The 27500-nt window shown below is 37.3% G+C and overlaps 1 protein-coding gene across 4 annotated transcripts in view; it reads left to right on the top strand.

Annotated features, from left to right (window-relative positions):
* Positions 1-27500, top strand: part of kiaa1328 (KIAA1328 ortholog) — a 73995-nt gene that overhangs the window by 25440 nt on the left and 21055 nt on the right. For 3 of the 4 annotated variants that reach the window (XM_062043418.1, XM_062043406.1, XM_062043402.1), the window contains 5 exons: positions 14020-14144; positions 18380-18717; positions 21790-22008; positions 24464-24559; positions 24636-24721. In XM_062043418.1, coding sequence (XP_061899402.1) covers positions 14020-14144; positions 18380-18717; positions 21790-22008; positions 24464-24559; positions 24636-24721 — 864 coding nt within the window. The remainder of the gene's footprint in view (positions 1-14019; positions 14145-18379; positions 18718-21789; positions 22009-24463; positions 24560-24635; positions 24722-27500) is intronic. The other variant, XM_062043414.1, reaches the window with a different exon arrangement.

Here is a 27500-nt window from a genome sequence, read left to right as displayed (position 1 = left end):
ATATCGGCCTGCCGATAAATGCGTTAAAAGGTAATATCGGAAATTATCGGTATCGTTTTTTTTATTATCTGTATCTTTTTTTTTGTTTTTTTTTTAAATTTTTTTATTAAATCAACATAAAAAACACAAGATACACTTACAATTAGTGCACCAACCCAAAAAACCTCCCTCCCCCCATTTCTTTCTGTTATCAATATTCTGGTTCCTACATTATATATCAATATATATCAATACAGTCTGCAAGGGATACAGTCCGTAAGCACACATGATTGTGCGTGCTGCTGGTCCACTAATAGTACTAACCTTTAACAGTTAATTTTACTCATTTTCATTAATTACTAGTTTCTATGTAACTGTTTTTATATTGTTTTACTTTCTTTTTTATTCAAGAAATTTTTTTTATTTAGTTATCTTATTTTATTTTATTTTTTAAAAAGTACCTTATCTTCACCATACATGGTTGTCCAAATTAGGCATAATAATGTGTTAATTCCACGACTGCATATATCGGTTGATATCGGTATCGGTTGATATCGGTATCGGTAATTAAAGAGTTGGACAATATCGGAATATCGGATATCGGCAAAAAGCCATAATCGGACATCCCTAGATAAAACCCAACACCAAGAATAGACATTTGAAAGACAATTTAGAATAAATAAAGAATAGTGAACAACAGGCTGAATAAGTGTACGTTATATGAGGCATAAATAACCAACTGAGAACGTGCCTGGTATGTTAACGTAACATATTATGGTAAGAGTCATTCAAATAACTACAAACCCCGTTTCCATATGAGTTGGGAAGTTGTGTTAGATGCAAATATAAACGGAATACAATGATTTGCAAATCCTTTTCAACCCATATTCAGTTGAATGCACTACAAAGACAACATATTTGATGTTCAAACTCATAAACTTTATTTTTTTTTTGTAAATAATAACTTAAAATTTCATGGCTGCAACACGTGCCAAAGTAGTTGGGAAAGGGCATGTTCACCACTGTGTTACATGGCCTTTTCTTTTAACAACACTCAATAAACAATTGGGAACTGAGGAAACTAATTGTTGAAGCTTTGAAAGTGGAATTCTTTCCCATTCTTGTTTTATGTACAGCTTCAGTCGTTCAACAGTCCGGGGGTCTCCGCTGTCGTATTTTACGCTTCATAATGCGCCACACATTTTCGATGGGAGACAGGTCTGGACTGCAGGCGGGCCAGGAAAGTACCCGCACTCTTTTTTTACGAAGCCACGCTGTTGTAACACGTGCTGAATGTGGCTTGGCGTTGTCTTGCTGAAATAAGCTGGGGCGTCCATGAAAAAGACGGCGCTTAGATGGCAGCATATGTTGCTCCAAAACCTGTATGTACCTTTCAGCATTAATGGTGCCTTCACAGATGTGTAAGTTACCCATGTCTTGGGCACTAATACACCCCCATACCATCACAGATGCTGGCTTTTACACTTTGTGTCGATAACAGTCTGGATGGTTCACTTCCCCTTTGGTCCGGATGACACGATGTTGAATATTTCCAAAAACAATTTGAAATGTGGACTCGTCAGACCACAGAACACTTTTCCACTTTGCATGAGTCCATCTTAGATGATCTCGGGCCCAGAGAAGCCGGCGGCATTTCTGGGTGTTGTTGATAAATGGCTTTGGCTTTGCATAGTAGAGCTTTAACTTGCACTTACAGATGTAGCGACCAACTGTATTTACTGACAGTGGTTTTCTGAAGTGTTCCTGAGCCCATGTGGTGATATCCTTTAGAGATTGATGTCGCTTTTTGATACAGTGCCGTCTGAGGGATCGAAGGTCACGGTCATTCAATGTTGGTTTCCGGCCATGCCGCTTAGGTGGAGTGATTTCTCCAGATTCTCTGAACCTTTTGATGATATTATGGAGCGTAGATGTTGAAATCCCTACATTTCTTGCAATTGCACTTTGAGAAACGTTGTTCTTAAACTGTTTGACTATTTGCTCACGCAGTTGTGGACACAGGGGTGTACCTCGCCCCATCCTTTCTTGTGAAAGACTGAGCATTTTTTGGGAAGCTGTTTTTATACCCAATCATGGCACCCACCTGTTCCCAATTAGCCTGCTCACCTGTGGGATGTTCCAAATAAGTGTTTGATGAGCATTCCTCAACTTTATCAGTATTTATTGTCACCTTTCCCAACTTCTTTGGCACATGTTGCTGGCATCAAATTCTAAAGTTAATGATTATTTGCCAAAAAAAAAAAAAAGTTTATCAGTTTGAACATCAAATATGTTGTCTTTGTAGCATATTCAACTGAATATGGGTTGAAAATTATTTGCAAATCATTGTATTCCGTTTATATTTACATCTAACACAATTTCCCAACTCATATGGAAATGGGGTTTGTATAACATATAGAACATGCTATACGTTTACCAAACAATCTGTCACTCCTAATCGCTAAATCCCATGAAATCTTATACGTCTAGTCTCTTACGTGAATGAGATAAATAATATTGTTTGATATTTTACGGTAATGTGTTAATAATTTCACACATAAGTCGCCCCTGAGTATAAGTCACACCCCCGGCCAAACTATGAAAAAAACTGCGACTTATTGTCCGAAAAATACGGTACTGGCCTCCAAACAAATGTTTTTCTCTAAATTTGGCCCCCCCGTGTCAAAATAATTGCCCAGTACTGGCCTATTAGCTTTACATTTACGTACAGCAGTAGGACATTGGTCATTCTTGTGTGGTCCATTGCTCAATCACTATTAACGTCATGTGTATTTTTGTCACGGGGACATATTTGTTTTACTGCTAAGCACTCATGTGGAAATGATGTTTTATTCAAATATGTTGACATATGAACAGCATGCATTTTGCAGCACACAACACAATCTGTCTTTTTTTATTTTTTTTATTTTATTTTTTTATTTATTTTTATTTTTTTTATGTCCTGCCCAGCTTCTCGGGCAAATCATATAGCAGATGAAGATGCCCATATCGGCTGTTCAGATTTACTTTACAAAAGAGAAGTGTAGGATACTTCTCTTGTTGCCTTACTTGTATTTTGACTTTATTAAATGTATTTATATTATCATTTGGTGCAGCCGGGCCGGAGCAGGAGGGGATAGAAAGAGAGAAAAAGTAAGACAGAGGGGGGAATTGTGGGGACAAGAGGGGGATTAGACAGAGAGACAAAAACAACAACAGCAAACACAACAACAACAACAACAACAACAGAGCAACATCAGCAAATACGACATGTACAAATATGATGGTAAAAGTAATAGCAAATAAGCAGTTAGCGAAAATTTAAAAAAAAATACAGAACTGAGCATTATTACACTAAAAATGGAGCAATATGAATACCAATAGAAATAGTGCTATTGATAATAAACAATACCAGTACTTTACCTTTATTATCAACAATACAATTGTTCAAATGCAACAATACATATACGTAATGATAACTTGAGATACGAAAGAATACAGAAAAATGGAGGGGAAGAAAGAGAAGCAACCTTAACCTTGTAGATTGTTATAGTAACAATAGGTTAAGCTTTGTCAGTGTGCCATGTGTTATACCCAGTTTACCCTAGGGCAACAACGTTAATGTATGTTTGATGAAACGTGATTATGTACATGAGTGTATGTGTGCATATGTACTTGAATATGTACAGTATGTGTATGTGTGCTTGTACAGTGAATGTAAATGTACAGTATGGGTATATGTGTTATTTGATATATACGGTAATGTGTTAATAATTTCACACATAAGTCGCCCCTGAGTATAAGTCACACCCCCGGCCAAACTATGAAAACAACTGCGACTTATTGTCCGAAAAATACGGTACTGGCCTCCAAACAAATGTTTTTCTCTAAATTTGGCCCCCCCGTGTCAAAATAATTGCCCAGTACTGGCCTATTAGCTTTACATTTACGTACAGCAGTAGGACATTGGTCATTCTTGTGTGGTCCATTGCTCAATCACTATTAACGTCATGTGTATTTTTGTCACGGGGACATATTTGTTTTACTGCTAAGCACTCATGTGGAAATGATGTTTTATTCAAATATGTTGACATATGAACAGCATGCATTTTGCAGCACACAACACACTCTGTCTTGAGCCGAGGCGAGTGTGTAGCTGCGTTCACATATGGAGTATCTTTCCACTTGCCAGACCCTTCCTCATTCATGCTGCATAAATAGACCTCCCAGCAACGGTTTACATGATGCGATGTCCTTGTGATGTCCTTAAGTCTTCCATAGAGCAAAACTTGCATAGACATTATCAGTGCTGTGTGTGTGGGGGGGGGGGGGGGGGGGGGAGGCGCCTCGGTGAGATGGAGGGTTCAATCAAAGTGTTTCCTCACATTTCTCAATGTTTACCGAAGCGGCTGCATTACATTTGTCTTACATGTGTCAAAGTCTCTCTTTCCCCTCTCCCTCCATTTCATTCCCTCAACCTGATTGAAGTCCTCTAGCAACCAAAGCGTGCTTCCTTATGGAGTGCTCTGCCAACTATTTCTTCAATACGACTCTACTTTGAACTTTGATTTCCTCTTAATATCTGGCCTTTTTTTTTCTCTCCTAACGGATGCTGTGAAACTCATCAGCTGGGGTAGCAGGGCCACCATCATAAAAAGATATGGCCTGGAGGAAACACTTTATGGTCAGCTTGGGTAGGAGTGTGTGTGTACGACCTGCTTTTATTTTTGAGTATAAGTGCAGGTTGGGAAATGATGCTCTCGTGTCTGTGTGTGTGTGTGTGTGTGTGTGTGTGTGTGTGTGTGTGTGTGTTGTATTTGTACCCTTCTTGAGACATGAAGAAGGAAAAGTATCTTCCATATGAGGAGGTGTGAACAAGTGATGACATAAATCATGGTCCCAATAACATTGCATCTAATAGACCAGGGGTCACCAACCTTTTTGAAACCAAGAGCTACTTCTTGGGTACTGATTAATGCGAAGGGCTACCAGTTTGATACACACTTAAATGAATTGCCAGAAATAGCCAATTTGCTCAATTTACCTTTAACTCTATGTTATTATTAATAATGAATGATATTTACACTTAATTGAACGGCTTAAAAGAGGAGAAAACACGAAAAAAAAATGACAATTCAATTTTGAAACATAGTTTATCTTCAATTTCGACTCTTTAAAATTCAAAATTCAACCGAAAAAAAGAAGAGAAAAACTTAAAAAAAGAACTTATGGAACATCATTAGTAATTTTTCCTGATTAAGATTAATTATAGAATTTTGATGACATGTTTTAAATAGGTTAAAATCCAATCTACACTTTGTTAGAATATATAACAAATTGGACCAAGCTATATTTCTAACAAAGACAAATCATTATTTCTTCTAGATTTTCCAGAACAAAAATTTTAAAAGAAATTCAAAGGACTTTGAAATAAGATTTAAATTTGATTCTACAGATTTTCTAGATTTGCCAGAATAATTTTTTTGAATTTTAATCATAATAAGTTTGAAGAAATATTTCACAAATATTCTTCGTCGAGAAAACAGAAGCTAAAATGAAGAATTAAATTAAAATTTATTTATTATTCTTTACAATAAAAATAAATAAATTTACTTGAACATTGATTTAAATTGTCAGGAAAGAAGAGGAAGGAATTCAAAAGGTAAAAAGGTATATGTGTTTAAAAATCCTAAAATAATTTTTAAGGTTGTATTTTTTCTCTAAAATTGTCTTTCTGAAAGTTATAAGAAGCAAAGTAAAAAAAATTATGAATTTATTTAAACAAGTGAAGACCAAGTCTTTAAAATATTTTCTTGGATTTTCAAATTCTATTTGAGTTTTGTCTCTCTTAGAATTAAAAATGTCGGGCAAAGCGAGACCAGCTTGCTAGTAAATAAATAAAATGTAAAAAATAGAGGCAGCTCACTGGTAAGTGCTGCTATTTGAGCTATTGTTGCGGGCTACTCATCTGGTCCTTACGGGCTACCTGGTGCCCGCGGGCACCGCATTGGTGACCCCTGTAATAGACAATGTCTCATTTGCACCCCTGCTGGTGACATCTATCAAAATGAGGGTGGTCCCAAAAAGGAGGGATTTTTCAAATTGACTGTGTGTCGCTTTTAAAAGTGCTCCCCCTCTGGTCAACATATGTAATAACAGGTGTGTGTAAGAAATTGAAATGTGTCCCCTTTGGTCAAAATTAATTACAAATAGATACAAATAAAAGTATATAGAGACATACTGTATTAAATTGAAGTAAATAATGAAGATTAAAAACCAATTACAAACAAAAAATAAAACTAAGCGCAGTCTTTTTCTCACAATGTGTCGACTTTTTTCTTATAAAATTGGGAACAATTCCTCATTTTTTCTGTTTCTGTAATATTGCAATATTTTCTCGTAAAAATATAACTTTTTTAATAATATATTTTTAATATAATAATAACATTTTTTTTTTGTTCTTGTAAAATAGTGAATTTTTTTGAGTGAAGTCATGACATGATTATTATTATAATATTGCCAGAATTTTTACGTTTTCTTTTAAAATTGTGGATTTTGTCGAGTAAAATTACGACTCTTTTGATTAAATTGCCAACATGTTAAGCTTTTCTTGTAAAATTGCGACAATTATTGAGTAAAATTCCAACATTTATCATAATATTGCACAAATGTACAGTTTTTCTTGTAAAATGTTTCACTTGCGTTGAGTAAAATGAAGACTTTCGTTATAACACTGCCAAAATTCCAAGTTTTTCCTGTGAAAATGTGACCTTTTTCTTGTGAAATTCCCACTCATTTTTCACAAGAAGCTTTTTTATATTTGCATAGTATGTATGTATTATTAATGTTGTAAATGCATTTCTATATACAGTATATCTAGAAAGGGTTGGCCTAAGGTGGGAGGCAAGAAGATAACACATACAAGAGTGCGTGTGTGTGTGTGTGTGTGTGTGTGTGTGTGTGTGTGTGTGTGTGTGCGTGTGTGTGTGTAAGTCGGAGCAACACAGAGGTTGATTATAGAATATGTATGAGTTTGTCTGTGTGTAGCTCATGCTCATTATCTTTGTATGTGCTGGTGTGGTGCTGTGGTGCCACTGTCATTAGTGGGCTCCTGAGGCGCAGCAGTAGTTCCGCTCCAGATTAGTTTTCTCGTCTCTGCCAACTCTCTGTCTGGCAAAGAGCCGGGCACGGCGCTGCCCAGCTCAGCTCAAGTCAGCATGGATCGAACCAGATGGTGAAAATTCTGTGCCATAACAGCAACAGCGATTTTTCTGGCCCCTATTACAATCTTTTTTTGCACATTTCCCAATCCTGATTGCATATATGCCAACAATCCTGATTTCTACAAACTCTTTGCAACTTACAATACAATTGGCACCCTATAGATCTGACCTGGGGAAAATACAGCCCATTAAGATTTTCAATCCAGCACTACATATTTTTTTAGACCTTTAACATGAAAAGTGTATTTGCCATTATGATGTGCAGTGCTGTTTTTAAATGACCGTAAGTCTTGAACTATAGAAAGTAGGGCTGGGAATCTTTGGGTGTCCCAAGATTCGATTCAAAATCGATTCTTGGGGTCACGATTCGATTCAGAATCGATTTTTTTTCAATTCAACACGATTCCCGATTCAAAAACGATTTTTTAAAATTTTTTATTTTTTTTTCTTTTTTTATTTTTTTTAATGAAAACAATACACAACAATACCATAATAATGCAATACAATTTCAAAACAAAACCCGACCCAGCAACATTCAGAATAGCAATAAACAGAGCAATTGAGAGCAATTGAGGAGACACAAACATGACACGGAACAATCTAAAAGTAGTGAGACAAAAATGAATATTATCAACAACAGCATCAATATTAGTAACAATTTGATTAAAAATCCCTCATTGATATTATCATTACAAACATTAATAAAAAAAAAAATACAAAAAATGAACAATAGTGTCACAGTGGCTTACACTTGCATCGCATCTCATAAACTAAATGTCTAATGATAATGTCAATGAGGGATTTTTAATCACTGCTATGTTGAAATTGTAACTAATATTGATACTGTTGTTGATAATATTCATTTTTGTTTCACTACTTTTGTGTCATGTTTGTGTCTCCTCTCAATTGCTCTGTTTGTTGCAGTTCTGAGTGTTGCTGGGTCGGGTTTGGTTTTTGAATTGGATTGTATTGTTATGGTATTGCTGTGTATTGTTTTGTTGGATTGATTAATTTAAAAAAAATAAAAAATAAAAATAAAAATAAAAATCGATTAAAAAAAAAAAGAGAATCGATTCTGAATCGCACAACGTGAGAATTGCGATTCGAATTCGAATCGATTTTTTCCCACACCCCTAATAGAAAGTATTTCAATGGTCGGAATCTGCGCTTTTGAGTGTTATAGGAGTTATTACGGTAATCTACGTCACAGCAGCTCGGACAAGGAACAAAGCAGAGTGGGCAGGGTTTTTTTTTCGGAACTGCTAACCTGAAATGTGTGTCAGGAACAGATGTGGAAGCAAATTTTTACAACAAATGTCTGCATAAAAGGGATAATATATCATATTGTAGGTGTTTATTACACTTTGCATTCATATTTTTCAGTTTTTTACATTTTTGTTGTGTTTTGCTTGATTGTAAAAGATGTCTATGGAGGAGCTGGCCTGAGAAGTATAATATGTTCATATATTGTTAATATTCAGTGTTTTATTGTTCATAGTTAATATTGTAAATCCCACTTTTTTTATTTTAATGTACATTTTGGGTGTCCCATTCAGTAAAAACTGTAACATTCCATTCTGTTTGTTTGAGGTGGTCTGTCATAACGTTTTTAGAACTCTATGGGACATTGTGACTTTTGGTACTAGTGTTCGTGACAAAAAGGGAACCAAACACACATACTGTACAGCACATTTTACAGCTAAATGTGTATATATCATTTATACACACTGGCACCCCAGACACATTTTTCTCTCTCAACGTGGCCCCCAAGTCAAAGTATTTGCCCAGCTCTGCTATAGATGCTCCTGATTTATTAATTAGAACACACAATTAATTGTCCACGTGCTTTTGTTGTGTATCTTGGTGATATTGTATTCTAAAAACTGATAGAAACTGGATAAAAAACAGTGCAAGAATTCAGAGCCAGAGTATTGTCCTCAATTGCAGAAATGATTGTTAGTTGATTAGCCTCTTGATAGACACAATGAGCATGGAGGTCGGGACAATGTGCTTAAGTTGTGGTGTCTTTGTTTCCAGATTGTTTTGAAGATATTGTAAGCTCTGTTTATGCAAAGATCCCGCTGACTGTCGTAAAAGAACAACTTTGTGATTGATGAGACAATAGAGTCATTTGAGTCGTCCTGTATATCTAGCTGTTGTTTCCCTCCGAACCCCACCCCATGAGAACCTTTTCCTTACAAAATGTGTTTTTTGACCTCACTCTTTTTTTGCTACTCAACTCAGCCATTTGGTTAAAGTTATGTTTGATAGGGTTTAGAGATGAATTGCTGCGGATTAATTTAATCAAATTAATTTTTGATCTACAGTACTGGCCAAAAGTTTGGACACACCTTCCCATTCATTGTGTTTTCTTTATTTTCATGACTATTTACATTGTAGATTGTCACATCAAAACTATGAATGAACACATGTGGAGTTATGTACTTAACAAAAAAAGGGGAAATAACTGAAAACATGTTTTATATTCTAGTTTCTTCAACATAGCCACCCTTTGCTCTGATTACTGCTTTGCAGACTCTTGGCATTCTCTCCATGAGCTTCAAGCACACCTGTGAAGTGAAAACCATTTCAGGTGACTAATCCAATCCAATCCACTTTATTTATATAGCACATTTAAACAACAAAAATGTTTCTAAAGTGCTGCACAACAATATTAAAAATAATATTAAAAACAATATTAAAAACAATATTAAAAACAATAATCAAATATTATCCTTAGCTCCACTAATGACTGAATAAAAACAAAAAAAATAAATAAATCTAGAACCAATATAAAAACAATATAAAAATAAATATGATTAAAAACGATTTTAAAGGGAAAAACCAATTAAAACAGTAAATAGAAATCAAAATTTATAAAAAAAAACACAGAGGACAACCTCTTGAAACTCATGGAGAGAATGCCAAGAGTGTGCAAAGCAGTAATCAGAGCAAAGGGTGGCTATTTTGAAGAAACTAGAATACAAACATGTTTTCAGTTATTTCACCTTTTTTTGTTAAGTACATAACTCCACATGTGTTCATTCATAGTTTTGATGTAAATAGTCATGAAAATTAAGAAAACCCATTGAATGAGAACGTGTGCCCAAACTTTTGGCCTGTACTGTGTGTATATATATATATATATATATATATATATATATATATATATATATATATATATATATATATATATACACTACTGTTCAAAAGTTTGGGGTCACGTTGAAATGTCCTTATTTTTGAAGGAAAAGCACTGTACTTTTCAATGAAGATAACTTTAAACTAGTCTTAACTTTAAATAAATACACTCTATACATTGCTAATGTGGTAAATGACTATTCTAGCTGTAAGTGTCTGGTTTTTGGTGCAATATCTACATAGGTGTATAGAGGCCCATTTCCAGCAACTATCACTCCAGTGTTCTAATGGTACAATGTGTTTGCTCATTGGCTCAGAAGGCTAATTGATGATTAGAAAACCCTTGTGCAATCATGTTCACACATCTGAAAACAGTTTAGCTCGTTACAGAAGCTACAAAACTGACCTTCCTTTGAGCAGATTGAGTTTCTGGAGCATCACATTTGTGGGGTCAATTAAACGCTCAAAATGGCCAGAAAAAGAGAGCTTTCATCTGAAACTCGACAGTCTATTCTTGTTCTTAGAAATGAAGGCTATTCCACAAAATTGTTTGGGTGACCCCAAACTTTTGAACGGTAGTGTATATATATATCAGTGGCGTGCCGTCACTAGAGGCAGGGGAGGCACGGCCTCACCTGCCATCATGGAAAGAAAAAAAAAAGTAAAAAGAAAAAAAAAAAATTAAATTGTTATGTGTATCCAGTGATTATACTAAAGTTATTTTCCATTTAACTTCACCAGTTTTAGATTATTTTTATTTTTATATTCACATTTGCCGTTCAAATACTGAGAAGAGACGGTGCGGTGATCAGCAGCCAGTTGAGGCACGTCACTCAGTTGTGCCTCAACATGGATTGTGCGCAATGACTCGGCTAACTGCTGGCCTGCTGTGCAGTGAGACCGTATTGCTATATGAATTATATTATACATTTCCATAGTTTAGTTAGCTGAGGTATATAATGTACAGTGTATTTTGTCAACAACTGTATGTGTGTAACGTATTTTTAGCGCTGAGCATTCAAAGAACTCTGCTGCGAAGACACACTGTGTGAGGCTCGTCTCATAACCCCGCCTCCTGGTGCCAAGCACCTCCGCCGCAGAATGCACCGCCCGACGGGAGCGCCGCGGCCACACCAACCAAAGCCCACACCCAAACCCTCCACGTGCAAGACCGAATCCACCCAAAAAAAGTCACTTAACAAGAAGCCAAAAAGTGCAAAAACAACAATGCTCGCGCTGCAGGAGCCGCGAACGACCGCAGGGACACAACATTAGGTACACCTGCACTGCAGGTTCATACAGGCCCGGCCCTAACCAATCTGGCGCCCTAGGCAAGATTTTAGGTGGCGCCCCCTCACATCGACAGTGAAGTGTATATACTCACAAGAAACCGAATAGCTTTGTCTTTGACCTTTTTTTTTACTTAAAGAAAGCAAATTAACAATCAGAATAGTTAACAAGATAAAAAAAAAAGGATAAATAAATGAATACAAAAAATAAAAAATGAATATATGAAATACAATATTTTTTACATACATAAACACAAAATAAAACGTGTCAACAAGTTGCATAAAATAAATTAAAAATACAATATAAATAAGGCACTGCACAAAACAAGATATCAAACCAGTATGACTTTAACAACTATATTACAAAAAAAGGGATCCTACAGAGTTCTCTATTTGTGCTTTTTAATATTGCATTAACTAGAATGACTTACAAATTACTGTACACCAGGGAGTACTGTAATTACCTATTATTATTTTCCATAACAATTTAGCCCCCTCCACAATATTAACCCGACGTTAAAACAGAACTAGCTATTTATTGATTAGCAATTGGCGAATCATGTAACATTAGCTTAATGCTAAAAAGACAGGTTACTATCACATTCTGTAACAGACAAATAATTTCATGTAGGCTAACGTTACCTACCTGCTACCTCTGTCTTTTTCTCGTTTCTCCTCTTCTTTTCTCCCCTGGGCACCTGACAGTTTTGGCCGTTTTGACATCTTGTGTTGATTTTTTTTATGTGGTGACGTCCAAAAAGAGTCATGATACGGGAAGGGAGGGGGCGCACCGTGCCGGGGGAGGGGGGGCGTAATGTTGTAACAAATAATATTTCTATTAAATAGGCTTTACTTTGCATTTTAATTAACGTGGGATTATTTTATGTATTTAGAAATAATAGTACCAACTATTTTTGTTTTTTTTTCCCTCCAACATTTGTGGCACTGACGTGGCGCCCCCTGATGGACGGCGCCCTTAGCATTTGCTTATACGGCCTATGCCACGGGCCGGCCCTGGGTTCATATGTTTGTAAATCTGACTGTGATGATGCAGTCGTGCCTCACCAGACATTAACCTCACCGCACGCCACTGATATATATATATATATATATATATTAGGGATGTCCGATAATGGCATTTTGCAGATATCCGATATTCCGATATTGTCCAACTCTTTAATTACCGTTACCGATATCAACCGATACCGATATCAACCAATATATACAGTCGTGGAATTAACACATTATTATGCCTAATTTGGACAACCAGGTATGGTGAAAATAAGGTACTTTTAAAAAAAATTAATAAAATGAAATTAAATAAATTAAAAACATTTTCTTGAATAAAAAAGAAAGTAAAACAATATAAAAACAGTTACATAGAAACTAGTAATTAATGAAAATGAGTAAAATTAACTGTTAAAGGTTAGTACTATTAGTGGACCAGCAGCACGCACAATCATGTGTGCTTACGGACTGTATCCCTTGCAGACTGTATTGATATATATTGATATATAATGTAGGAACCAGAATATTAATAACAGAAAGAAACGACCCTTTTGTGTGAATGAGTGTAAATGGGGGAGGGAGGTTTTTTGGGTTGGTGCACTAATTGTAAGTGTATCTTGTGTTTTTTATGTTGATTTAATTAAAAAAAAAAAAAAAACTAAAAAAAATGATACCGATAATAAAAAAAACGATACCGATAATTTCCGATATTACATTTTAACGCATTTATCGGCCGATAATATCGGCAGGCCGATATTATCGGACATCTGTAATATATATATATATATATATATATATATATATATATATATATATATATATATATATATATATATATATATATATATATACATATATATTTTTTTATATTTTTTAATTAACACAATTATTTTGATTGAACACCGTCAACATCTTGTTCATGTTACCAAAAATATGGTCTGTATTCACATTAATGTGGACCCGTTACGCCTTTTATGTTATTATTGTAGTATTTTTAAGATGACAGTGCTTCAGTGAAACCAAAACTCCTTCCTTCAGAGTGGGCATAATACTTTGTCGATCAGCTGTTGCATCATGTTTCTTTTGTACTCAAAACACCCACGGAGAGGGCCAAAGTGCTGTTTAACATCTTCTTTATTGACTTGTTGGGTTGCGCAGCTTGTCAGTACTGCCCATTCACACACGCACAACAGTAACTGCAGTACTTGGACAAACTGCCCACAATGTGTTGCCAAAGAGGTTTCAGACATTTTGAATCATCCTGCGTTGCGTATTGGTTCATTGCGTTACATATTTTTTTTCATCAGATTGATAATGAGGATGGATTCATCTGCATGACAACCTAGTTTATAGTCTTTTCTTAACCCTTGGTGCCCCAGACCTGCAGCAGCAGTACAGAGAGTGCCAGGAGCTGCTTGGGCTCTACCAACAATACCTTTCTCTGCAACAAATGAAGCTCAACCAGTCCATTACTGAGCTTAGCCAGGCACAAGCTCACTCTAAGGTAAAGAACAGCATAGACCGGTGTCAAACTCAAGGCCCGGGGGCCAGATCCGGCCCGACACGTCATTTAATGTGGCCCGTAAAAGCCTGGGAATATCAATCAATCAATCAATCAAAGTTTACTTACCGTATTTTTCGGAGTATAAGTCGCACCGGCCGAAAATGCATAATAAAGAAGGAAAAAAACATATATAAGTCGCACTGGAGTATACGACGCATTTTTTGGGGAAATGTATTTGATAAAAGCCAACACCAAGAATAGACATTTGAAAGGCAATTTAAAATGTCTAAAGCAGTGGTCCCCAACCTTTTTGTACTTGCGGACCGGTCAATGCTTGAAAATTTGTCCCACGGACCGGGGGGGGGGGGGGGGGGGGGGGGGGGGAGGGGTAGTAAAAAAAAAAATTTTTTTTTTTTTTTTTTTTTTTTTTTGTCATAAAGAAATACAATCATGTGTGCTTACGGACTGTATCCCTGCAGACTGTATTGATTTATATTGATATATAATGTATATATTGTGTTTTTTATGTTGATTTAATTTAAAAAAAAAAATATATATATATACCGTATTTCCTTGAATAGCCGCAGGGGCGTTAATTAATTTAAAACCTCCTGTCACTCCTGCGTTTACCGGAAACCGGCGGGATGGCCGTGCATGCGGTAATTATTTTAAAACCTCTTCTCACTCCGGCGTTTACCAAAAGGAATCCATAAAATTTAGGCGTGCGCTTTGAGTGTGATGTAAGCATACCATCATGAAAAGCACATTTAATTAAAAAAAACGTTATTATGGTCTTACCTGTACTTATAAATGGAGTCCATTTGCAGCTCCTTCTGACCAAAAGCATCGATAACTTGTTTATAGAAGTCTTCATTATTTTCTTTTTTCCGTTTTAAAAGTCTCTGTCTCGATGGAGATATTCCTTTAATTATTACCTCCTGCTTCCATTGAAAGTCCAGTTTAGAAAACTGTTTTATTTTAGTATGTAATCCTCCTTGTTAAAAAAAAAAAAATCTCTTGCTGCGTGTGTTCACTTCTTCTGCAGTACCGGAAGTCGCAAGAAGGATCACTAGCGCGGCAGCGCCCTCTACCACCAGGAGGCGGGAGTCATTTAATGACTTATACAGTATTGCACACACGCAGCTACGGTATATTAATAAAACATAGATGCTTACTGTTCTCTTTAACATACTGTACCGGTATTCAATAGCTTGGACCTTAAATCCTACTGAATAGCTCTTTATCTTTTTTCCTTTGTGCGATTGTAAACTACTGAAAGCAGCTTCCTCCATTTTGAAAATGAGGACAGATGCGTCACTCGTGACGTAACGAATTTGACCCGGTGGAAGTTCTAGCCATATGCTAAATATTTTGCGAAACGAGTTTGACTCGGTGAAAATTATAGACATGCGATAATAAAATTAATATTTTGCAAAACGAATTTGATCCGGCTTCAATAATAAACCGGCGATAAGGCCAAGCATGCGTTAATTATTTTGAGAAACGAGTTTGACCCGGCAGTAATTCTAGACGTGCGAATACTATATTCCCTGCGCCAATTCAAGGAAATACGGTATATATTTTTATTTATTTTATTTTTTTTTAATTTCTTGTGCGGCCGCGGCCTGGTACCAATCGGTCCACGGACCGGTACCGGGCCGCGGTTGGGGACCACTGGTCTAAAGAATAGTGAACAACAGGCTGAATAAGTGTACGTTATATGAGGCATAAATAACCAACTGAGAACGTGCCTGGTATGTTAACGTAACATATTATGGTAAGAGTCATTCAAATAACTATAACATATAGAACATGCTATACGTTTACCAAACAATCTGTCACTCCTAATCGCTAAATCCCATGAAATCTTATACGTCTAGTCTCTTACGTGAATGACATAAATAATATTATTTGATATTTTACGCTAATGTGTTAATCATTTCACACACGAGTCGCTCCTGAGTATAAGTCGCACCCCCGGCCAAACTATGAAAAAAATTGCGACTTATAGTCCGAAAAATACGGTATACAAGTGTCTCAAAGGGCTGCACAAGCCACAAGGACATCCTCAGCTCAGACCAGAATAATGTGGATACTTAATCTTTCTTACTAAATGTTTTCATTGTTTTCATTTTGACCGAAAAAAAAGTATGTAATACATGAGATTTCATATGTTTTAAACTTTGATATATATACAAATATTCAATTGTTATTGGTGTGAATCTTTGGGCACCTCGCCATTCTATTCCGATTCTTGGGGTGAGGATTTGATTCATAATCGATACTCGATTCTACACGATTCTCCATTCAAACTGATTTTTGCAATGTATTACTTGGTATAATAATAACAACACCTAAACTCAAATCAAGGGAGAGCATCATTCAGTCACTATGCAACAAATAGCTGGAATAAACTTCCTGAAGATGTCAGACTTTCCCCAACTCTGACTACTTTTAAAACTAGACTGAAGACTTTTATGTTCACCTTAGCTTTCAGCTAAATCTTTTAATCTTTTAACTTTTAACGTCTGCACAGTTTCTATTTTTATTGTCTGCATTTTAATTTTGCTTTTATTTTCTTTCATTTCACTTTGTTGTCTGTGAAGCACTTTGCGTATGCCTTGTGTATGAAAAGCGCTATACAAATAAAGTTGCCTTGCCTTGCCTTGCCTTAACAAAACAGCTTACAGGTTACAAAACCTCCTTTTGGTTGCTGACGTATGACACATACTTGCACCAAGTAAGCACAGAGATGGCCTAAAATTATATTTTTTTCGTTTTTGGAAAATTACTAAAACAATTGGGATTCGAATGTGATTAAAACAATTTTTTTTAGCACCCCTAATTATTATATACCTTATGATAGTTTGTAAAAATAACAATAAATACTTAACTTGACTAACACCCTCCCCCTTCCACATCCCACCTCCCCGGATTGTAAATAACCTAATGAAAATAATCAAATGTATTTCTAATGTATATACTTGTTCTTATGCTATCTGAACTCACTATGTTCTCTGCTCGCTGTACATATCCTACCAAGTCAGACCTACACTGTTACAATGCCCATTTCTCTGATGATGCAATTGTTGATGACTGAAGTGCTGTTATCAACCAAACCCTCCTCATCCCACCCCCCGGAGTAAATAATGTAAATAATTCAATGTATATACTCTGATGATTAACTTGTGTGATGATAGTATATATTTGTACCATGAATTGATTTACGTGGACCCCGACTTAAACAAGTTGAAAAACTTATTGGGGTGTTGCCACTTAGTGGTCAATTGTACGGAATATGTACTGTACTGTGCAATCTACTAATAAAAGTTTCAATCAATCAATCAATCAATCAAATATCTGCTTGTCACCTTGACTTACCTTTTCAAAGCAAGTTATCCATCAATTTGTACGTACAAAAATTGAATAACCAAATGCCTAGGCAATAATTTAATGAGGCGGTTATACTTTTATATTCTTACATTCACTGTTACAAGCGGCCCTGAGAGCGATGTGGCCCTCGGTGAAAACAAGTTGGACGGCCCTGTGCTAAAGCATCCTTTGAGACCTCATGCAACAGCTCATTTATGGCTAAGTGCCAAAATAATGCATATCAATTAAGTGTAGAAGTTCCCTAAAGTCACTTGCTTGGGTGTGATTGCACCACAGTAAAACTCTCTCAAGGTCGCGCCTAAGAAGGGAAGACACTCTTCAGCCTAAGCATCTGGAGATAGAATAGATGACACGGCCAACCTCATTGTCCCGCTGTGGCTCTGAATAATGTGTGTTTGCCTGCTCCCTGACCCTCAGCAAATGACTCACACTCTCTCTTCCCTAGTCAACTCTAAGATGGGCTTTTCCTCCTTATGTTTATCTCATAATGTGCCTGACCTTGGTTTACCTGCCAGTAATGCTCAGTCGAAAATTGGCCTCTTAATCTTCTGCCTCTGTCAGGTCCAAACAGGATATGGTAAGCGTAATACGCCGTCGTAATTGTGCGCGCACACCTTAAGAAAATGTACTCAAAGCCCTCAAAAGATGCATGTAGGGAACATTTTACTGCACATCTGAGGAAATGAAGACTAATGGTGCATAATTCAACTCTGACAGGTTTCACTTTTGGCCCAGCTCCACAGTTTATTGTATGGGCTGCGCTAAAATGCTTTCATCCATTTTCAGAGGCTCCCTAAATTGGTAAAAAAAGCAATAATTGTCCTTTTTTGTTCTGCGTCCAGGTGCTCAGCAGTGAAGAAGCCACTAGCAGGACGACTAGCCAAGCTAATGGCCTACTGTTTGATGGCTCATACCTCAGCCATGCTGCTACGCAAGCGCAACAGCCTCAAGTGCGTAGGAGAAGTAGTGGAAGAGCAGGAGCCTTGCAAACTGCCAGTGTTTCTACCCCCATTTCCTATGAGGGCCAGGTCTGTCCACCTGATGAGCATACAGTTCAGACAAGGGAATGTGAACCGCAGCACTATCAAGGCACTTTCCAAGACAGTAGATATGGCACCCAGCAACGCACCACGAATGGCCATACCCCTGACAACAGCTGCCAGAACACCTTTATCCAAAGGTATTGTTGTACACTGCAAAAACTGAAATCTAAGTATCTCAAGTAAGGGTGATATTTGCTTATTTTCTGTCTGATAAGATAATTCTTCTCACTAAGCAGATTTTATGTTAGTGTTTTACTTGTTTTAAGGGTTTTGGTCCTAAATGATCTCGGTAAGATAATACATCAATCAATCAATGTTTATTTATATAGCCCCAAATCACAAGTGTCTCAAAGGGCTGCACAAGCCACAACAACATCCTCGGTACAGAGCCCACATACGGGCAAGGAAAAACTCACCCCAGTGGGATGTCGATGTGAATGACTATGAGAAACCTTGGAGAGGACCGCAGCTTGTTGCTGAGATTTGATGACCTATATTGAGTAAAACATGCCTGAAACTGTTTTTTGTCCAAATGTCGAAAACACACCCAGCAATGGTGCACAGGAAGGCGGGGAAGAAGAAGGGAACAGGCGGCTAAAATGGTCAAAAGTCCCAATTTTGTCCAAAATACCTCCCCGGGTGCCAGTCCCACGAGTCCCGCCGCCGGCCGCACAAGTCCCGGGATGCAAAAAATGTCCAAAACGCACCCAGCAAAGTCCCACGGGAAGTGGGGGAGAAAAGTGAGAAAAGTCGTCAAAAGTCCCCAAATATGTTCAAAATACCTACCCAGGTTCGAGTCCCACAAGTCCCGCTGCCGGCCGCGCAAGTCCAGCCGAGTCCCACGGGGAGGGGGGATAAAAGTTGGAAAAGTCGGCAAAAGTCCCAAAAATGTTCAAAATACCTACCCAGGTTTGAGTCCCACATGAACCCGGGTGTGATTTTTGAACATTTTACCGACTTTTCTCACTTTTCTCTCTGCCTTCCCGTGGGACTTTGCTGGGCGCGTTTTGGACATTCTGGGCATCCCAGCCGGCGGCAGGACTTGTGGGACTCGAACCTGGGTAGGTATTTAGAAAATTTTGGGGACTTTTGCCGACTTTTCCAACTTTTAAAACCCAGCGAAGCCGACGGCGTTTCTGGGTGTTGTTGATAAACGGTTTTCGCCTTGCATAGGAGAGTTTTAACTTGCACTTACAGATGTAGCGACCAACTGTAGTTACTGACAGTGGGTTTCTGAAGTGTTCCTGAGCCCATGTGGTGATATCCTTTACACACTGATGTCGCTTGTTGATGCAGTACAGCCTGAGGGATGGAAGGTCACGGGCTTAGCTGCTTACGTGCAGTGATTTCTCCAGATTCTCTGAACCCTTTGATGATATTACGGAGCGTAGATAGTGAAATCCCTAAATTCCTTGCAATAGCTGGTTGAGAAAGGTTTTCTTAAACTGTTCAACAATTTGCTCACGCATTCGTTGACAAAGTGGTGACCCTCATCCCATTCTTGTTTGTGAATGACTGAGCATTTCGTGGAATCTTTTTTTTATACCCAATCATGGCACCCACCTGTTCCCAATTAGCCTGTTCACCTGTGGGATGTTCCAAATAAGTGTTTGATGAGCATTCCTCAACTTTATCAGTATTTATTGCCACCTTTCCCAACTTCTTTGTCATATGTTGCTGGCGGTCAAATGCAGAGGACAAATTTCACCACATCTAGTGTGTGTGTGACAATCATTGGTACTTTAATCTTTAATCAAATTCTAAAGTTAATGATTATTTGCAAAAAAAAAACGTTTATCAGTTTGAACATCAAATATGTTGTCTTTGTAGCATATTCAACTGAATATGGGTTGAAAATAATTTGCAAATCATTGTATTCCGTTTATATTTACATCTAACACAATTTCCCAACTCATATGGAAACAGGGTTTCTACTTGTTTTAAGTGTTTTGGACCTAAATGATGTCAGTAAGATATTACAGCTTGTTGCTGAGATTTGATGAGCTATATTGAGTAAAACCTGCTTGAAACTAGAATATCAAGTGTTGCAAAGCTGTGTCATCAACACTCACAAGTATAAAACTATTTTTTTAAAGTAATAATTTCTTATTTCAAGCATGTAAAAAAAAAAAAATCATGACTTTGACACAATTGTGTCTCATATTAAAACAGATGACAGCCAAATGGACTTTGCTGTTTTATTTTCAATGAAACAATAGAACATACGTACTCATATAGTAGTACAGTTATTATTAGTGAGAATATACTTATTTTAAGTAGGGATGTCCGATAATGGCTTTTTGCAGATATCCGATATGCCGATATTGTCCAACTCTTTAATTACCGATACCGATATCAACCGATACCGATATCAACCGATATATACAGTCGTGGAATTAAAACATTATTATGCCTAATTTGGACAACCAGGTATGGTGAAGATAAGGTACTTTTTTAAAAAAATGAATAAAATAAAATAAGATAAATAAATTAAAAACATTTTCTTGAATAAAAAAGAAAGTAAAACAAGATAAAAACAGTTACATAGAAACTAGTAATTAATGAAAATGAGTAAATTTAACTGTTAAAGGTTAGTACTATTAGTGGACCAGCAGCACGCACAATCATGTGTGCTTACGGACTGTATCCCTTGCAGACTGTATAGATATATATTGATATATAATGTAGGAACCAGAATATTAATAACAGAAAGAAACAACCCTTTTGTGTGAATGAGTGTGAATGAGTGTAAATGGGGGAGGGAGGTTTTTTGGGTTGGTGCACTAATTGTAAGTGTATCTTGTGTTTTTTATGTGGATTTAATAAAAAACAAAAAAAAAAACCAAAAAAACGATACTGATAATAAAAAAAACGATACCGATAATTTCCGATATTACATTTTAACGCATTTATCGGCCGATAATATCGGCAGACCGATATTATCGGACATCTCTAATTTTAAGGTATTTTTGGGTTCATTGAGGTTAGCTAATTTTACTTGTTTTGGAAAGTCTTGACAAGCCAAATTTTCTTGTTCTATTGGCAGATAATTTTGCTTAGTTCAAATAAAATACCCCTCATTTTTGTATTTTTTTCCCTTGTTTTTGAGCACTGACTTTTGCATTCTTCTGCACCCACAACTTTAGGGAGCTCAAGCATGCAGAGAATTCAGTGAATATCAAAGAAATGATACGCCTTCTTCCACACAGACACCAAGGTGGGGATAACTTGGCGGCTCAGACCAGGGAAGCCCTTACTAGCCCTCTATTGGGCCGAAAGGACTGGGAGGAGAAGAGGCACCAGCTGCTGCTGCAAAACATGCAGCTGGAGATGGAGCGAGAGAAGCTGCGGGCACGACTGGCTGACCAGGAGGAGAGGATCAGCAGACAGAATCAGCAGTTGTGCCAGTCACGCCTCGATTGCAAAAAGTAGGTAGACCAAAAGACGAAAGGTCAGAGAATTTGTTTCTATTTACTTAAAGTTGAAATAATCTATCTATAAATCTTTGCTTTTAGATTTCTTTCACTTGTAATAGGGTTGTACGGTTTACCGGTACTAGTATAGTACAGCGATACTAATGAATCATATTCTGTACTATACCACCCCCGCCCCTCCCCGTCGTCGTCACGTCATGACATTGCTGGTTTTAGGAGCAGAGGAGCATGTTGTGCAGCGCACACACACAGAGTACTTACAAGCAGACACAGTGAGTAGCCAGAAAAGGGAGAATGGACGCATTTTGGTGTAAAAAGTAAAGATAAAGGTGAAGTTATAACACTGAAACACCCTCAGGAAGAGCTGCTTTTAACACATGGCTAGCTAGCAGTCGGCAATGTTTTAGCTACTTCTAAATCACTAATCCTGGCCTCCATGGTGAAAATAAAGTAAGTTTCTTACATGTATCATCACTGCAGGACAAGGAATAACTAAACATGCTTCACTACACACCGTAGGACAGTGTTTTTCAACCACTGTGCCGCGGCACAGTAGTGTGCCGTGAGATACAGTCTGGTGTGCCGTGGGAGATTATCTAATTTCACCTATTTGGGTTAAAAATATTTTTTGCAAACTAGTAATTATATTCTGCAAATTATGTGTTGTTGAGTGTCACTGCTGTCTAGAGCTCGGCAGAGTAACCGTGTAATACTCCTCCATATCAGTAGGTGGCAGCCGGTAGCTAATTGCTCTGTAGATGTCGAAAACAGCGGGAGGCAGTGTGCAGGTGAAAAGGTGTCTAATGCTAACACCAAAAATAAACAAAATGTGTGTGCCCCTAAGAAAAGGCATTGAAGCTTAGGGAAGGCTATGCAGAACGAAACTAAAACTGAACTGGCTACAAAGTAAACAAAAACAGAATGCTGGACGACAGCAAAGACTTACTGTGGAACAAAGACGGCGTCCACAATGTACATCCGAACATGACATGACAATCAACAATGTCCCCACCAAGAAGGATAAAAACAACTGAAATATTGTTGATTGCGAAAACAAAGTAGATACGGGAAATATCGCTCAAAGGGAGACATAAAACTGCTACAGGGAAATACCAAAAAAAGAGAAAAAGCCACCAAAATAGGAGCGCAAGACAAGAACTAAAACACTACACACAGGAAAACAGCAAAAAACTCCAAATAAGTCACGGCGTGATGTGACAGGTGGTGACAGTACACCTACTTTAAGACAAGAGCTATATTGATGCATGCTTGGTTATGCTTTAAAGTCATATCCAACAATTGCGACAACAACTTTTTACTGTCAACTGAGTTTAGTTTTTTTATGATTTTTGCTGGTGGTGTGCCTCTGGATTTTTTTTAACGCAAAAAATGTGCCTTGGCTCAAAAAAGGTTGAAAAACACTGCCGTAGGAGGATACAATAGCTCACCGGCGTCACAATGTAAACAAATGCCATGGGTGGATCTACACCTGACATCCATTGTAATGATACCAAGTACAGGAGCGTATCTTGTCGATACTACTATGATTACATCCATATTTTTTAGCATCACAAAATCTTTTTTTGGTTTTTTTTAAATGTATATTATGTTTATAAACTCAGGAAATACGTCCCGGAGGACTTAAATTATGACCAATGTATGATCCTGTAACTACTTGGTATCGGATCGATACCTAAATGTGTGGTATCATCCAAAACTAATGTGAAGTATCAAAGAAGAGAAGAATAAGTGATTATTACATTTTAACAGAAGTGTAGATAGAACATGTTGAAACAGAAAATAAGCAGATATTAACAGTAAATGAACAAGTAGATTAATAATAAATTTTTACAGTTTGTCCCTCATAATGTAGACAAAATAATAGGTGTATAAATGACACAATATGTTACTGCATACGTCAGCAGACTAATTAGGAGTCTTTGTTTGCTTACTTACTAATAAAATAAAAGTTGTCTAGTATGTTCACTGTTTTACTTAAGGACACACTTGCAATAAAAAACATGTTTCATGTACCCTATTTTTTGTTCAAACTAAACTAGTTTCGCTTGTTATATTCTTATTTTTACTGTTATATTTTTATGGTTATTGTTGCTTTTTATTTTTATTCTTATTGTTATATTTTCTATTTTATTTCCATTTATACCCCCATTATGTACTTATTTACTTTTTATTTTTTAAATTCGATCTCAATTCTGTACACTGCTGCTGGAATATTTATTTTCCTGAGGGAACTCTCCTGAAGGAATCAATAAAGTACTATATATATTACATATATCTATCTATCTATCTAAAGCCAATAATGCCATTTTTTGTGGTCGCCTTTATTTAGAAAAGTATCAAAATACATCGGAACAACACTACTTGTTAATGTTAACACACTCTGTTCTAATTCGTAGATATTGTCTTTGGTGTTTTTTGTGTGTGTTAGGCTTCAAGAAGCTCGTCAATCTAAACTCAGCACCTCGATTGAAAATAAGAAAACTCCACAGTCAGACGCTCCTCACCACCAAGATTTGGCCCCCAGGTAAACACGTTACCATGAAACTTATTCACAAAACAACAAAAAAATGAATGTAAAAAAAAAGTGATGTTGTCTGCAGTGGCACAGAGAATGGCCCTGGACCACAGCGCTTACGAGACAGTGCTTCTCAGACTGCACCGTTGGACAGAACTCTTGGCTCCTGTGGTGAGAACGCCTATTGATACTTGTGTAGAACTTGACATGTCACATGGTTTGTTTCATCAAGCTTACTGAAGTATAGAGCTTAAAGGCCTACTGAAATGATTTTTTTTAAAAATTTAAACGGGGATAGCAGATCCATTCTATGTGTCATACTTGATCATTTCGCGATATTGCCATATTTTTGCTGAAAGGATTTAGTAGAGAACCTCGACGATAAAGTTCGCAACTTTTGGTCGCTGATAAAAAAAGCCTTGCCTGTACCGGAAGTAGCGTGACGTCACAGGTTGAAAGGCTCCTCACATTTCCCCATTGTTTACACCAGCAGCGAGAGTGATTCGGACCGAGAAAGCGACGATTACCCCATTAATTTGAGCGAGGATGAATGATTCGTGGATGAGGAACGTGAGAGTGAAGGACTAGAGTGCAGTGCAGGACGCATCTTTTTTCGCTCTGACCGTAACTTAGGTACAAGGGTTCATTGGATTCCACACTCTCTCCTTTTTCTATTGTGGATCACGGATTTGTATTTTAAACCACCTCGGATACTATATCCTCTTGAAAATGAGAGTCGAGAACGCGAAATGGACATTCACAGTGACTTTTATCTCCACAACAATACATCGGCGAAGCACTTTAGCTACGGAGCTAACGTGATAGCATCGGGCTTAACTGCATATAGAAACAAAACAAATAAGCCCCTGACTGGAAGGATAGACAGAAAATCAACAATACTATTAAACCATGGACATGTAACTACACGGTTAATGCTTTCCAGCCTAGCAAAGGTTAACAATGCTCTTGCTAACGACGCCATTGAAGCTAACTTAGCAACGGGACCTCACAGAGCTATGCTAAAAACATTAGCTATCCACCTACGCCAGCCAGCCCTCATCTGCTCATCAACACCCGTGCTCACCTGTGTTACAGCGATCGACGGTGCGACGAAGGACTTCACCCGATCACCGATGCGGTCGGCGGCTAGCGTCGGATAGCGCGTCTGCTATCCACCTCAAAGTTCTCCTGTTTGTGTTGCTGCAGCCAGCCGCTAATACACCGATCCCACCTACAACTTTCTTCTTTGCAGTCTTCATTGTTCATTAAACAAATTGCAAAAGATTCACCAACACAGATGTCCAGAATACTGTGGAATTTTGAGATGAAAACAGAGCTTTTTGTATTGGATTCAATGGCGTCCGAATACTTCCGTTTCATCGATTGACGTCACGCGCATACGTCATCATACATAGACGTTTTCAACCGGAAGTTTAGCGGGAAATTTAAAATTGCACTTTATAAGTTAACCCGGCCGTATTGGCATGTGTTGCAATGTTAAGATTTCATCATTGATGTATAAACTATCAGACTGCGTGGTCGGTAGTAGTGGCTTTCAGTAGGCCTTTAAAAAGGTACACCACACGAAAATAGTTCTGTATTTAACCCTTTTTTTATAGATAGCACAGCTGACAAAGTTTGTTGTATAAAGCTTTTTCAACTCTATTTATTGATTTGTCAAAAGCATTTGACACAGTAGACCACAGTCTGTTAATTCAAGCCCTTCATCACGTTGGATTATCTAAAAATGCAGCTGCTTGGTTCACAGACTATCTCTCCAGCAGAACACAACGTGTACAGGTGGCTGGGACCACCTCTTCATTACTGGACATTACCAAAAGCGTTCCACAAGGCTCAGTGCTGGGGCCCATTTTATTTTCTATCTACATAAATAATCTTTGTAATAATTTGTCAAATGCAATGTACCATTTTTATGCAGACGACACCATTATTTATTGCTGTTCAACCTCCATCATTCAGGCTTTTGAGTTTTTACAAGCTGCTTTTGATGTCATCCAGACTCGCTTATTTGATCTTAAATTGGTTTTAAATACAGATAAAAGCAAGGTAATGGTTTTCTCTCATTCAAGGGTGCTACTGGAAAATATTCCAAATATTGTAACATCAAATGGAAACCCTATAGAGCAGGTCTTAAATTACAAGTACTTGGGTTTTACTCTTGATCAGGAGCTTTCATTTAAAGCCCATATTAACAACTTGGTCTCTAAGCTTAGGGTAAAGCTTGGTTTCTTTTTTAGAAATAAAAACTGCTTCTCTCTTAAAGTCAGAAAGAAATTGGTGACAGCAACTATCTTGCCTGTAATTGATTATGGAGACGTGCTTTATTTTAGTGCTTCATCTAAATGCCTCCAGTCCTTGGACACTGTTTTTCATTCAGCACTAAGATTTGTTACTGGCTGTCGTAGTCTCACCCACCATTGTCAACTGTATATGAAGTCAGACTTATCTTCATTGAGTGCACGCAGATACACACATTGGCTGACTATCATTTATAAGGCTCTTTTAGGTTTAATACCTCCATACTTGTGTACTCTGTTACAAAGAAAAAGCAGCTCTTACGCATTACGTTCTAACAATTTGTATGTTTTAACTGTTCCTCATGTACGGACTGAATTTGGCAAAAGAGCTTTTGGCATTGCTGCCCCTATGGCATGGAATGCATTTCAGACGAAACTGAAACTTACAGAACTACTTCCATTTGGAGCCTTCCGTTCTGTCCTAAAGAACAAACAGCGAGAGACGTTTGCACAGTGCCTGTGTTTTTAAAGATGTAAATCTCTGTTGTTTTACGGTTCTCTTATGTATTTTAAAATGTATGTCTTAATGTATTATTTTTGAAACTGCTCTGTGACGTGTGCTGTTGACCTCTTGGCCAGGTCACCCTTGTGAAAGAGATCTTGATCTCAATGGGTTTTTATATCTGGTTAAA

The sequence above is a fragment of the Entelurus aequoreus genome, linkage group LG01, assembly GCF_033978785.1.
Source record: "Entelurus aequoreus isolate RoL-2023_Sb linkage group LG01, RoL_Eaeq_v1.1, whole genome shotgun sequence".
Classification (NCBI taxonomy): domain Eukaryota; kingdom Metazoa; phylum Chordata; class Actinopteri; order Syngnathiformes; family Syngnathidae; genus Entelurus; species Entelurus aequoreus.
Note: the sequence above shows the minus strand (reverse complement) of the source record. Positions and strands in the feature narration are given on the sequence as shown.